Genomic DNA, 14427 nt, shown 5'->3' on the forward strand with positions numbered 1-14427 from the left:
AGGTGTTCGACAATCGTTGTCTTACAACCGTAGCTAGTGTGGGTTGGTGTCGGCATATTATTAACGAGGCAGTTAGAAAGCGAGTTTTCGGTCGTACAACGGGTTTTCCATTGAACAGCTGCGTTGGTTGGGATATCTTTGGGAGATCTGTTTTCCATCGAACTTACGTTCACTATTCTTGTTTACTGGTCTGTTCAGATAAATCACGCGATAGCATCGTTCTTTTGTTTGTTTCATGAACTGTTATTGCATTTTTCCCTTGTTTCCCGTTTTTCTTCAGGGTTATGATATCAGCTTCCTAATAACCAATTTTCATACGGAACAAATGTCGAAAACCAAAGTGGTCGATTTCGTCATTACCTTTATGGATGAAATCGATAAGGAGATCTCGGAAATGCGCTTAGCTGTGAATTCTCGGGCTCGTCAGTGTGCAGAGGAGTTTCTCAAGGCTTTTGACTGATTCTTTTTCCCGTACACTGAACTTAAGTTCACAAATCTCTGACTGGCGTCGTGTCCTGTTCCACAAAACTTTACGGAACGTGCTTTTCACTTAATAACTACTTTTTGAAACACAGTCTTTTCTTTCTGTATGTGGGTCATGCGGATAGGTCGTTTTACCTTTTACTGAGCTCCTACGAGCCTGATAGCAGGCATTTGTCAGATAATCTTTACTTGTATTTCGAATCATTTCGTGTAAACTCCGGTATCGAGACTCCATCACACTGCTAAATGTCGGACACAATGTTGCTTTGAACGTCTTTTCGGGCGCTTTCGGAGTTTGCGCTGATTGTTTGACGGTTGAGTTGCAAGTTGGTTTTTCTGGTTTGGCACATCAGATCCTCATCCTGATTTTCTTGAGACAGATGACGAGAGAAGCGTCGAAAAAACAATGGCCGAATTGGAGGTGAAATCAGCTCCTTTCGTGCCCCATATTCTTTTTTTTCTGTTCGCTTGTGACATAAAATAATAGAACAGATTGCCGGTATTCCATGCTATATGGTCTCCAAGTTTTACCATGTCTAACGGAAAATGATTCGATTCGGTTTGTTCCTTGACCGTCGTTTTTGACTGTTGACGCTAGTGACAAGTATCATTTAGAATGGAAGACAATTTTGATTTAGCTGCCGTTTGCGTGAACTACATAACGCGTTCAATAATGTGGCTCTAGTAGGTCGATCGTAAGGTGTGAAAAATTTGGAAAAGGTATGAAAGAAGTAGACAAGTAGTTCGTTTTGGTGTGTTAATCACTGGAAATACACCTGGGAGCGTTATGATAACTTTCGATTATACACAATGACAGAACTGAGCGGTTCTGAGAATTCTTCAAGACAGCCAGGTCTCCGACGTGTTAGAGTTAAGCAACAGCCGAGGGTTAGGCTTTTGGGTTAGGTAACCTTTATCCATTTTCTGAGGTTTTCTGCGAACCCATCGAGAGTCCGGACGGCATGGTAGATGATGAACCCAATAATCTGCAACGACCATATTTAGGAGCAGTTCTTAACACCTTGTGCGCATTCCTGTAGGTGGTGAGACAATTCCACTTTGACGCATTTGCAATGTCTAACGTGGCTTTGTTCAATCATCAGTTGCTCTTCTAAGGCCAAAAATTCAATTTTATGAAGCATCTTTAGTATACTACAATAGAACAGCCTGTCCTTAGAAGGTGTCGGTGTAGCTAACGACAAGTTGTGATACAGTAGTAACTTAGCGGAGAGTACTATTGTCTTTGTACTGTGAGCAGGGGAAAAATATCGGCAAGCCAACCGGGGGCCAAAGAATAAGCAGCATATGATGGCTTATCTGGTAGGATTTGTCCTCCTCCGGTAATTGAAGCGCATGGCGAGTTGAGAAAAGGCACATCGCATCGCAGCAGTTAGATGACGCGCTACCCAGCTTGGTATGGTTCCACTAGAACAACCGATACAACGTCGACTTTAATGATTTGAATATATTCTTCATCTCCTCCATGCGGAGATTTTCATATTAGCGCTTGTTTCAAATTGTTACGGAGTTTGGCGTTCCCGCCGAAGTGGTCAGCTGAAAACCTGAACGGGCATTGAATGAACCGTCGGCCTGTGATACTTAAATGAAGGTTGAATTGATATCCGCGGTTTTGTCATTGAGAACCGTTAATGGGCGGTTGCGGTTTGGGATGCTCAAGATGCCAGCTGATCCTCAGTTTGGCGTATGTCCAAAAACAAGTAAAAAATCATGCGCACGTGATTTTAGAGTTAGGAGCGCGATGAGGTGCTGAAGCGTACATCCGACAAATTTCAATCCAGTAGGTAGTTGTTGCCTAATAGTAGGTGAGTTTCCAGCGTAAGGATGAGATGCATATTATTTGTCTTCTCCAGAATTGCTCATCTCTGGTGTGCAATTATCGACCCCACCCTCTCCGTTGGCTCCATTAACTGTTTTTTAGTCATTTAATAGGTGGACGACCATGCTTTAACAATCTATAGCTATTTTCAACAATGTGTCTTCAATGATTCTGCATCGTGTTTCCAACCCTGAGGGAAGTAAATCAGTCCTAAGTAGAAGTTCTTGCTGCTTCCATTGTTTTTGGTGTTCAGTCGTTTCCGGAAATCTATTCCTCTGACGCCATGAGAAACATATTTTCATGAAAAATGTCACCTTCCGGAGGATGTACGTTTTTAAGTACAACAACATGAAGACGATGTCTCGAATGACGCTGAAAAATTTACAGGCTTGATGGACGGCAATACAACGATTTCCCAGCTTATTATACATTCAGTCGAGTATTAGAGTGGTTCACTTGCCGTTATCAATAACGCTATTTGGGCGAACTAGAAAAAATTCTCAGTTAATGTAAATATGTCTAGCTCGATTGTGAAACACGCCCCCTCCAAATGGGAGCTATTGTAAATCCCAATTCAACACGAAAACTCACGGTCCATCTGGGACGCTGTTCTGTTCCCGTCATTCTTATCTATGGTAGAAAGCTTGGTACAGAATGATTCATTTCAAAGTCGGATACAGTTTCCCCATCGGATAAAAATCCATAACACTCTGATCGCCACTTGGATAGCAAAAGTATGTGGCTCATTGTTTGCTGGAAATCCCATACCATTGGTTGGTCCCTCTATTCAGAACCCTTCTGTTCCACAGTCGGGTTTCGTTTGTATGTTATATACTTCTTGACTGTCGACTCCTCACCACCCATTTTCAAAACACATTGAATGCTTCTTTTGCTTTTAGCCAAACTGTCATGCAACTAAACAACACCGGCTTGTTGGATTTCGAGCGAACTTTCACTCTCTTTCAAGCCTCCCAATAAGTATCTGTGCTTTGTAGCACCATTTCCCTCGATCTGTCAGGTGCCCGATTACTTACCCCTTATCCGAAAACGCACGAGCCAGATAATTGGGGTGTTTCGTCCTAGATACCGGTCTCTTGCCACGCGCCTGCACAGCTAATACATAATAATCTCCATGGTAATGATTCATGACATTGCGTCCACTGACGCCTGTCTTGCTTGCAGTGGCCCTTCTGAAGAATGCTAGTTTTTAATTCATCTTATTGTCAAAGCTTTTGGAAAACTAGGTTCCTGGTAGTTTTTCCCTGTTTCGTCTGGACATGGAAACCGAGGATGGGAACAGTTGGAAGGCATGCGGACGAGCTACGTATGGGAAATTCATAATGACAAGAGGCTTGTAACATAGGCCACAGCCTACGTAAAACTTCATTTTATTGGATTCCTTGTTCTCATTAATTTTAACAACAGCCCTAAGTAAATGAATAACGCGGTCCTCAGTAATCACAGTGAAGTTTGCCAGAAGTTTATCAGTTGATTCAAGCATGCGTGGTAGACAGGGCGGTAATGATTGTATGAAATGCGGTTATACATTTCTGGTGTTTTATTATCTGCCGGATTCTCCTTATAATGTGTCAATCGGCAGTGTTCTCTTGGCTATCAGGTATGTAGTCACCCTTGAATTTGCAGCCAAATGGTCAAGCAGAATATCTGAGTTAACATGCACGGAGTCGGTTAACAAGGTCTCTTATTTCACAAGCTGATCATATTGATCCATCGATCAAGTGTTTGTGTGTGCGCCAGGTTTTTATGCTAACGGACTGGAGCGATTATCATTATTGTGTAAATGGTTGCCAGTTTTTCTTTCATTATGGTTGATTTAGGGTCAAGTGACCACTTGAAACTTCATCGTAGGCGCAGTTTATATGGGTGCTTTAATGTGTGTCCATAGTATGGCTGTTGGCACTGTTAACCTGTCAATTTTTCCATCGCACACAACATGAGTGCTTTGCCCGTTGAGCTAGGCCTTTGATAGGGGTTTTACCTCAAACTGGATGGTTTATTTACTGGTCGAAAACTCACCCGTTCACTAATAAAGCTGGATGAATACTAACAGGGACGACACCAACTAGTCTACTAGGGGTACTACGAGAAGTTTAATCAGGGTCAGTACCCGAGTGCTTTCTATTGACTTAGCAAGGAAAGGTAAGAAATTGTGGCAGACAGAACAAAGAGTGTTTCTCGTACGTGTTCGGGGTTAAGGAGGGTATAGGGGTAATTTATAAGGAAGAAGCCATTCTTTACTCTTCCTTTTGGTTTCTGTAGATACATTATTTGTTCAACTGGGCATATGGTCGGGAGATTGACGTTTCGTTGTGTTATTCGACGAACACCCGTTGTGCTGTGGTATAGTGTTCGCCAATGAACTGAATTTTTGGATATGCTACGCCCAGTCACTGCTGGCAGGTTGAACAGGAAAGAACTCGTGATTATGTGAACCTTGGAGGGGACACATCCCCGAAGCTAAATAGCAAAATTGCTTCCGATATATTTCCACATCTGGGCGACAGGTATTTATTGAGTGGGCCTCCAGTCAGCTCCCCATTGAGTGTCAAAGTCAAATAAGTGCATCGTGCTGAGAGTGAGTCAATTTCATGGTAGTTTTGGACTCGTTGGTTGCTTTTTGCTCTTAACAGGGCACTTATCAATGTTAGCGACTACTTCAAGTCTCCGTTACTCTGACTCCCACGGTTGTTATTAGCAATTGTCACCAGACGAACGATGGAAACTGCGTTGACTAAGGAAGCAGTGATAATGGGGCCGTACTGTTGGTTGAAGTCCGGAATCGATGATATACTTTCGCCCAATACTTAATGACATCAAGATCATTGCACGAATGAAATCATCTCTTGAAACGCCTGACAGTAATAATAGATAGAGGGTTCGTTCGTCTTGCTTTTTAGATACCAAAAGCACAAATCGTTTGATAAGTTTTAAAGCCTGACACCACAATTCCTTTCATCTAGACTGCGGTGTTGCAATGTTTCCCGATTTCGATCGATTATATGACCAAATTAATTGCAGACAGATTTACTTGGTTGCGAGAAGTATAACGCAAGGCATGGCCTCTCAATTATTTCAATTGGGACTAAGAAGCACCATTTCTGTGGTAATTTCATTTCGAAGCTTATGCATTCTACGGCACAGGTATTTTCATCAGTTAAGTTTGCGCTCACTTATCAGTTACAGTACAGTTATGGGTGTCTACGTCTCACCGGTGGAGCACTAGGCGTATGCTTATGACAGGTTTGCGATTCACCTGTAGGGTTTAGTTGGCCAGGAAGAGGGATGTACTGTGTCACATCTGCCGAGTGGAGTTAAAAACACGCATTTACAGAAGTGAACAGGCAGCAGTGTGTCAGTTTATTCAAGGTGAGGCTGGCCTAGTTATCAGACGGTAACTAGTTTTCCATCCCGACCGTTGATTGGAGGGACACGTTTGCTGATTGTCGCAAACAATGACCTCGTATAGACTAAGTGATCTTATGTTGTATGATATGATCGTCTAACTACAGCGGTTCGTTTGTAGTTTTTGCATGCAACTCCAGTTGCGGTAAGTTCCGCAGTAATCCTACTGTTCACTTTATTCCTTTCAAATGCCCCTCCCCCATCATTTCGCTGTGCACGTTATACCGATTCAAAGGTTGAGTCCCTCTAGGAGGGATCCAGTAAGAATGATGATTTTGTCAAGCTGAAGCCGATATTGATCAAAGCATTCGCAACAGATCCAAATGAAGCTACTTTGGAGCAGGTACACAAAATCGTATTGAATGATTTAGCGAGTACATGTTTCAAACCCTTACTCTCAGAAACAGAATATCATGATGGAAAGTGTTGTGCATCACCACATTTGTCATGTTTAACTATGTTCAGAGAATTTCCATCTTTATAATCAGGCTTTCTTAACGTTAATTTGTATGAATATAACTCCTGTAGAAATTATCAACAACGGTTTTTTTTATTTCGAAAGAAAGCCAGTTCGGCGGTCCTCGGAGGGTCCGCTTAATTATTCCGTTGCGGATAAATGGCAAACTTTGATAACTTATAGTGAAGTGGACCTGAAATCAAAATTGCCTTGTTTTCAGTGCAGGTCGATGCTTACCTAACCATTCCTCAGCTAACTATTAGACTTTAGGACTATCTACAGGTTTTAAAAAACCAGCAGATGCTTTTGAGATTTACCGGGTTCGGTACCATGTTCTAAAATTGTAAAGCTTTCAGGCCAGATTTCATTCTTACAGATATCCAAACAACTCTTGAAGGAAATCAGTAATGTTTTTCATCTCGATTTTTTGTGAATGTCTCTTTTTCATCCAAAGACAACAGGAACATTAGTAGCTGAAGTGTAGAATGACCGGTTGCAGTGATTGGTCCAAAATTTAGTAGTACCGTAACCTCGGGAAAGCTGATTACGTGGAATGGCCAAACCAGTTCACATGCACATTGTACGCTTTCGAAAACCCTCATCCCGTGCTGGCGCGAGTTGAAAACAAAAAGGAAAAGTGCGGCACTCGAATTTCGCTTTTATTAAAGATCATAATCACTGAATATCTTAGTTGAAGCGATGACGAGGTGTTCGCCTCTTGGGTCCAAATCATGATAAAAAGAATAAAGGTACTGCTGGTGAGCTGCCATCGACAGAAGACTTAGCAAACGTGAAAATGAAACGAAGGGGTAAGTGGTACTCAAATAGAAGATAGTTAACTGGTTTACGCTATGGTGAGAAAAACCAGTGGTGGATGTCACAAACCAGGTGACTGTGAGTTTCGTTCAGAAGGGAATAGATTTTACTAAAAATGAATGACGACAGGGCAGCAGACATACCCGAACTCATTAACTGCTGCCACTAGCTGGTAGTAGCCGCCACTGCTGGGACGGGAGGCATCACGAAGTCATCGTTCCGATGACCTACTCCAAAATTTTCGGTTTCTTCACGCATGTGCGATGTATATCCGTCCCGTCAGGTTTTGCGTGGAATCCGTCAACGGCTAACGTGATACATTGCAACCCGGAAAAAGGTCTCCAAATTCCACCCCCGGAATATCTCAATTTTCTGGTTCTTGAAATCTCCCTGTAATCGGACAGACCAGCTGTGGACGGGAAACGATATGAGCAACGAAGACTCCAACATTACCAAGTTCTCCCCTGATAGTAATAGGGAAATCCGTGAGTTTTGCGCACATTTGAAACTTACCCGGTAAGGTATAGAGGTAACACAATACAACTGGAAAGTCTTCGACATTCCGTGACTGGTTTTGCCCTTCTTGGTGCTCACTGTTTGGGCTCAGCCCCGATTTTCCACCGACCTTGTGTTCTGTTCAAAGCCAAATTGGACGGAATTCGCCAGATAGTCTCATTACACATTATTCTGTTTTTAAAGGGAGACTCAACTTAATTCAATAGCTTTGTGCAACACATTCAGCTGAAGAAAACCAACACAAATGAGAGATTCAGGTGGACTGAGTTGAGTTGCGTGCCAAAATGAAATCAGGTTGCAACTGAGAGTAGTTGAGTGTGTCTGGTAGGGATTAACAAAACGATTCACTTGCTTATTCACATAAACTATTCGATTACGCATACTGCGCAGGGTGTGCTTACACACACTCAAATCTACCGCAAAAACGATTGCTTAATGCAACTCAGTAAAGAAACTAGCATTCTCACAGACAGAATCATCTCGAAACTCCATGTTAGTGTAAGGTGCTTCGTTTGAAAAAAACTTGAGGTGTTACAACACGGTGTGGACAGCCGGCGAGGTGCGCATATAAGAACAGGGTCCATTGTTTTCTATGGAGGAAAATGTTGGTAGCTCAGGTAGGGGAGATGGTCGTTGGCTTGTTCCCTGAGCTGGGCAATTTTATTGCAAACATTTCATCACCAATCGAGGTGACATCATCAGTGCGTTATTGGGGAGCGTAGTGGTGCGTAGCGGTGGGTTATTGGTTGTGCGTTGGGTAGTGTTACGTGTGTGCTAATATAAATGCTGCTAGCCGGGGATGACATTTGATCGCGATTAGTTGTTCGGTCGGGCGGTTCCTCCTCAAGGAGGACCGAATATTGGATTCACAAACAAAAACAAGGAACACCTTGGAGCCAAAGCAACAGAGGTCACAAGCCGGGACTCGGAAGGACAAAGGTCACTCCAACATCGACCAGATTACGACGGCGGGGGATGCCAAGCCCAAAAGTCACGTGGGCATTGGCGAATGAGAACATGGGATAACAGAGCAACCAGTGGAATCGCCCAACTGAAAAACTAGTCGCGATCAAAGGTCATCTTCGGCTAGCAGCACGTATATTAGCACACACGTAACACTACCCAACGCACAACCAATAACCCACTGCTACGCACCACTACGCTCCCCAATAACGCATTGATGATGTCACCTCGATTGGCGATGAAATATTTGCAATCAAATTGTCCAGCTCAGCGAACATGCCAACGACCAGAGGCCATTTTCAGGCACTCCAAGGACATGGAATAAGAGTGTGGAAACCAAGAAATGACAGCTAGACGTTTTATGGACGCCCCCATAACGTTGACTTTGGGTGGCTGGTGTAAGAAATCTATAGGTTCATGCACACCAACAGTAATCCAAGAACATTCAAAGAGGGTGATGAAACTCTTTTCAAGCATACATGGGGTGGTAAGAAACTAACTGGAACGAAACATTACAACTTGAAGATACGCTCAAATGAGAATTGCAGCGAGTCTTGAGTTGTTGCATTCTCAGATATTTTTGTTTTTCTTGGCAATCGCAGTTAGCAGTGTTTTGGTGTTGATTTGCTTTTAATACTATGAGAGTTTTATTCCTAAATTTAAGGGAGAGACCAACGAGTCGGATGTCGCATCTATTCTCCCCACAATACTCCACAATTTCTACACAACGAAACCCATGTCTCAGTTTGGAACGATGTCGATCGCCTACTTTTATGAAGAACGCAATCAATGTCATTTGTTTTGCCATTCTGCTCTATGTTCTGTTGGTCCGGCTATATATCTTGGAGCGCAGTCTTCACCAAAGTACCCTAGGACAGCTACAAGTGAGTCACTTCAGCAGAGCGAAAATTAGCCTTAGGTTTACGAGTAGAAGACTTGCGAATTCTGTCCTTTTCCTTCTTTGCTCATAATGAAAAGACCATGAAAGACTCCACAGTGCTGTATGGAGTGTACTGTTTCTCAATAGTACTTCCATACGGTCCAACTTGGTGCATGCTTGTTGCTACTCGTGACTGCAGGCACGCAGAAGCTGAATGAAAATGAGGTGACTTACAGTGACAGTACTTTCGTATTTTGCCCGTAATTTTCCTTTGTATTTGGACTACAGGAACTAACTAGCTACATCCGGAAATCAGAATGTTATTGGGGTCAGCACCATACATTTTAATTTTCATTGTATTAAATCCAAAAATGCATTCCCTCTGCTGCTGGCTTTGACGTTTCTCATAGGACCCGTGCCCAGAAAAGTGAGGTCTAAATTGTGGCTTCAGGTGAGCAAAAAATGAAGTGCAATAACTTCATTCGTTATCACAGAATTCTTCATATGCCATTATTCAATCCCTTGTGCGTGTTCGTTGATATTTCCGAGCATAAGGTTATGCTCTCTTGGCTTCCCACGCTTGGTGAATTATCCTCAATATGGTTAATTCATGCATTTCTCGCATCAGGTTAAAGGTTGCTCGGTTTATTTCGCCGTGTTCCTTATGTGCAGCTGTGTTTCAATTGGGGTTACAGACGATTGTTTGGAGGATTTTAGGAACCCACCGGAGTGCAGTTTGTCCATGACAGTTATCAGAAATAACTGATGGAGAACTTCTTTCACATAGCACACACACATAACTGATGGAGAACTTCTTTCACATAGCATTTGTCAGCTTCTGTCGTCCTCAATCCATTGAAGGCTTTAAGTTTGTGAAATCCAAGTGAATGAAAATGAACACCAGAAATTAGAATTCGCCGAACAATAGTTGATTAACACTGGCAGGTGTAGGAACAGCGATGAGACATCACTGGAAGTCGTGAAGTTAGACCCACTTAGAACGTACCAAAGCGTAAAAGACAAGGAATGTGCATTAGTCTCTCAATCCGTCTTCTGTCGAAAGACCTTTCTAGGTCCCATTTTATTCGCAACTTGGCACTATTTTTGCAGGCTTTCTAATTTATCAACTTTGAGGCTGTTGTTTTTATGCTCCTTGTTTTTTTTCCGACAGATGGTGAGACTTGCTGATACCATTGATGTTGCAGTTATACTGTCTGGACCAAATCAGGAATACCAACTAATGAACTTCTTGAAGAATCTGCTGTACTATCAGGGGAGATTCAACTCGTCCAGTGAGGAATGTAAACTAAATTATACAGTTCAACGTGACTATGTCTGTCCCAAACAACTGACGGTTCTTTACAATCCTTTGAACATTCATCTATTTCTGGACAGTCTGGGTATGGATTTCATCCTTAACGTAATTCACACCTGGCGAATTCGGGACGTAGAATTCACCTTTTATCCTTTTGATTCACTGATGGTAAGCTAAGTTGTTTTTACAAATTTCCGAATAGACTAGTCCAAGGTTATGTGATCTAGTAAGTGAACTAGTGTCATCAGAAGGGTGGAACATTCGCCGTTTGTTTGCCGACACAGCAACACGCCTATCATTATTCCTTTCCCGTTGTTCGGCGCTTACCTATAGTAGAATGTCCGCAATAAAGCTCATAACCTGAGATACCTTCCTAACAAGCTTACGTTAGTAACTAAGGCTCCATTCGTCTCACCATTAGATCTGTGAGCACTATATTAGAGCTTAGCCGTAGGCTGTGAATGGAACAGTCAAGAGAACTGTGAATCAGACTTTACAGTCACATTTAAGACGAAATCAAAAAGGGCTTGCTCATCTGTGAAAAAACGCGTCTGCGTTACAATTAATCTTTTCTCAAAGATTCGAAATAAATGGCTCGGCGTTTATCAATCTCTCCGCCGAAAGATGAATAGTACTGACCAATGGCCAGTAACCGGATTCCCAACAAATTTCGACATCTACGCTAAATCAGCGAAAAAAACATGTCCCTTTCAGAGTGAAGGCCAGTGGACGCTTGGGCTTTTGGGATAGGGAATCTAAACTTTGAACTTTAAATTCAGATAATCAAATCAGTCTTAATCCACCCTATGTTTCCTAATCAGAGAGCACCACCTTGTGAAATGTTTCTTCTAGGTAGACCAATGTCGCTGATTACCGCTGAAAGCCATGAAAACTGGCAGGCGTGTAGGTCATTTTTTAATGCCATGCCAATCCAAGAATCAGCCAGCATAGCGTAAGTAGTTTTGTGGGCGAATCCCCTAGATATGCACTGAGTCATACAGGAACATTACGCGTTTCGTACCAAAATACCTAGTTGTAGATCATTTATTCACTGTCGTCGTTATGAACTGTCGTTGGAGTTCATTGTTCCATGACGTTTAAATTTAACTTCCTTTACAGAAGAAAACCCTTTTAAATCCTTTGACAGCGTTACGTTCAGGCTATTCCGGATATTCACACGGCTGGAATCGCTGCCTTGGTCAAAATTGCTGTGCCAGAAGTAATCACTCCTGGAGTAAATAAAGTGAGCATATTTGTTAAGCTTTCAAGAAACAAGTCTTTCTTCATTTGTTTCGGAATAGTGCAGCTAGGGCCGATAGTGATTGTGTAGAATGCCAAATGCATGTGGTATCAGATTAACTCTGTTGTCTAAACGTCATGACAATGTTTCACGTGAATGGCTTCAACCATTCGGTCGTTCTTCGTGGATAGGTTCAGCAAAATTTACACGAAAACTTTGCATATTCTGACATGGCAATGGTTACCTTGAAATTTTTCATCTATTTAGACAATCAAGAGTTTTGAAAACGCTTTATAAAGATCGAATAATCAAAATTTTGTGTTATCAACACCATCAACATCATTTCAGTTTCCATTTCCCCAATGTTGCTGCAATTTGAGCCGTCAACCCATGCTTGAACAGTAGGAATATCTGGAAAATGGTATATCTGAAGTTATTTAGCGTTCTTCTGGGTAGTCAGCAGAATCCCGGAGATAACCATGGTGACGTTATCCTAGCCGCCAAACTGACAAGTTCTGGTAGTCTTCAAGGCCCGGTTTTAATAACACTGATTACAAATACGGTAACAGCCCCAAAAATATTGTCATGGCACACTCTGTATTAGCTTCACATGACTAAAGTGTTGCAGTCTTTCTTTCCGATTTGAGATTTGCACACCCAAACTATCAAAATGTTGTGTAAAACTAGGTGGTTTTGTGACTATATTATATCAATACCAAGCATTATGCAACTCGGTGGAACTACTTCCGGTTGTGTCCGTCCTGTGGCAGCACGAGAGTGCGAAAGAAGACCATAAACACAGCTACATTACGAAACTCTGGTAATTGAGATACCAAATAAGTGGAAAAATATTTACTTCTGGTGGTTCCACTAATTTGGATGACAAAAAATCATTTGGTACTTTGCTGTGACGGGCCGACAAACTTTGACTGCCTCATCCTTTCTCCGGATACACATCAGTCCCTCTAAGCATCAATTTGGATCAAACCATTCACTAGTTCCACCAAACAATCCATATGGTTTGGTTGAATCACGGAAGTATACCCACTAAATGCCTCTCTAGTCCTGTCAGAGTGCGAGATCCGGTGTGCTGTTCCATAATGGTCTCACTGTATTGGTTAATGTAGAACAATCACTGTGTCTATTTTCTCCCACACAGGTAATCCTCCTGGATAGTGACATGTTGTTCAGTGAGAATATCAACGTTTTATGGAACGAGTTTGAAAACTTCAATGAAAGTCAGGTAGGAAGTACAAAACGTTGCATGAGTAAGAATATTTGGTCGTTTGTGGATTTGTTTTCTGTGATTTTTGGTTGGTTTAAATGAACTAGTCAATCAGTGACTGATTATGGCCAGACGGATGAACAGCTAGTTGGATTCTAACTGTCTATAGAAACAGATTTGAGTTCGTTATTTTTTCTACCGATTTTGCATTTATCCTGTTGAAAAGTGGCCTGGAATGTTCGAAAGTGGAGGAGGGGAGGAAACGACTGTATTTTGAGCACCGGAACGGTAAAATCCGATGAAAGGCCATTTAAATGCCAATCACCCGCAACACGTAAAAATTCACTGGTGGATCGATTGTTCTTCAAAGTCTCGTCCATGAATCCTCAGTGTTATTTGCATTCCGCTAAACAAAAAATGAACGCAAACTTCCAACCACTGATATGCGTGCACAAGTGGATTTTGAATCCTATAGGAATCGCGAATTCATACCTGGTCATGTACGTAACATGATTTGCCTAACTCATCCGATTCTTCCATTAGGCCTTGGGTTATGAGTGAACACCAGACTACCAAACTGTAAAATGAAGTTCAGTCAGCGCAGAACGTGGCAGCTGTACTTCTGGATTATCTGAGCAACAGCAAAGAGTGCTCTCAGGTTTACGGAAACCCCAACTAGGATTATGTATAAATGTGCCTAGGAAGTCAGCGCGACCCCGTGTGAGTGATACTTGAAAGCGACCTAGTGTCTCAAGCCTCACAAAACATAACGTTCAGCATGAAATTGAACTAAGACAACCAGGCGTAGCTGCCGAGTGTCGATCAGTGTGCGTGACTTGTCTGCTGCGGTGAGGCCGAACAGGAGCCTTTGTACCGAGAAGGCTGGTTGTCAGGTTAGCTGCCTCTCATGACTAGCCAAGCAGGCAGAAGATAAACTGAATTTATGTACATGCGATTATGCTCCTCCGTTCATGGTCTTTTGGGTCATCTGAGCTACCTTATGATGCAGTTCGTCAGAAAAATCAGTATTTTCCACCTCTGTGTTTATCCACGGATACTGTCAGTCAACTTACATACTTTGGGCCAGCCAGATATGCCTGGGGCCAGCGGCACCTGTTCGCTTCATTGTGATGAGCCGCCCGACACGAAGAGACTGGACCTTATCGTGGTGTGGCGGTTTGTGTACCTCGGCGACCCATTGAGCTATACTGGGGGGTGTCCGCGCGACACTCACAGAGTCTCTCATACCAGGTTGGTCAATGGTTAGAGGTC

General features: G+C 42.5%; 2 protein-coding genes across 2 annotated transcripts in view; both read left to right on the top strand.

Annotated features, from left to right (window-relative positions):
- The window catches only part of T265_12580 (hypothetical protein), a gene marked incomplete at both ends in the record, with an annotated part of 18269 nt that extends 17263 nt beyond the window's left edge, over positions 1–1006 (top strand). Inside the window, one exon of the mRNA XM_009164404.1 lies at positions 281–1006. Within this exon, the coding sequence (XP_009162668.1) occupies positions 281–460 (180 nt within the window). The remainder of the gene's footprint in view (positions 1–280) is intronic.
- A 9540-nt stretch (positions 1007–10546) lies between these two features.
- Positions 10547–13173, top strand: T265_12581 (hypothetical protein; the record flags this gene model as incomplete). Its single annotated transcript, XM_009164405.1, has 3 exons — positions 10547–10858; positions 11838–11933; positions 13090–13173. Coding segments are annotated over 3 exons (492 nt in total), but the record flags the coding sequence as incomplete, so codon positions are not given.
- Positions 13174–14427: the final 1254 nt, after the last annotated feature.

The sequence above is a fragment of the Opisthorchis viverrini genome (assembly GCF_000715545.1).
Source record: "Opisthorchis viverrini unplaced genomic scaffold opera_v5_5, whole genome shotgun sequence".
Taxonomy (NCBI): Eukaryota; Metazoa; Platyhelminthes; class Trematoda; order Opisthorchiida; family Opisthorchiidae; genus Opisthorchis; species Opisthorchis viverrini.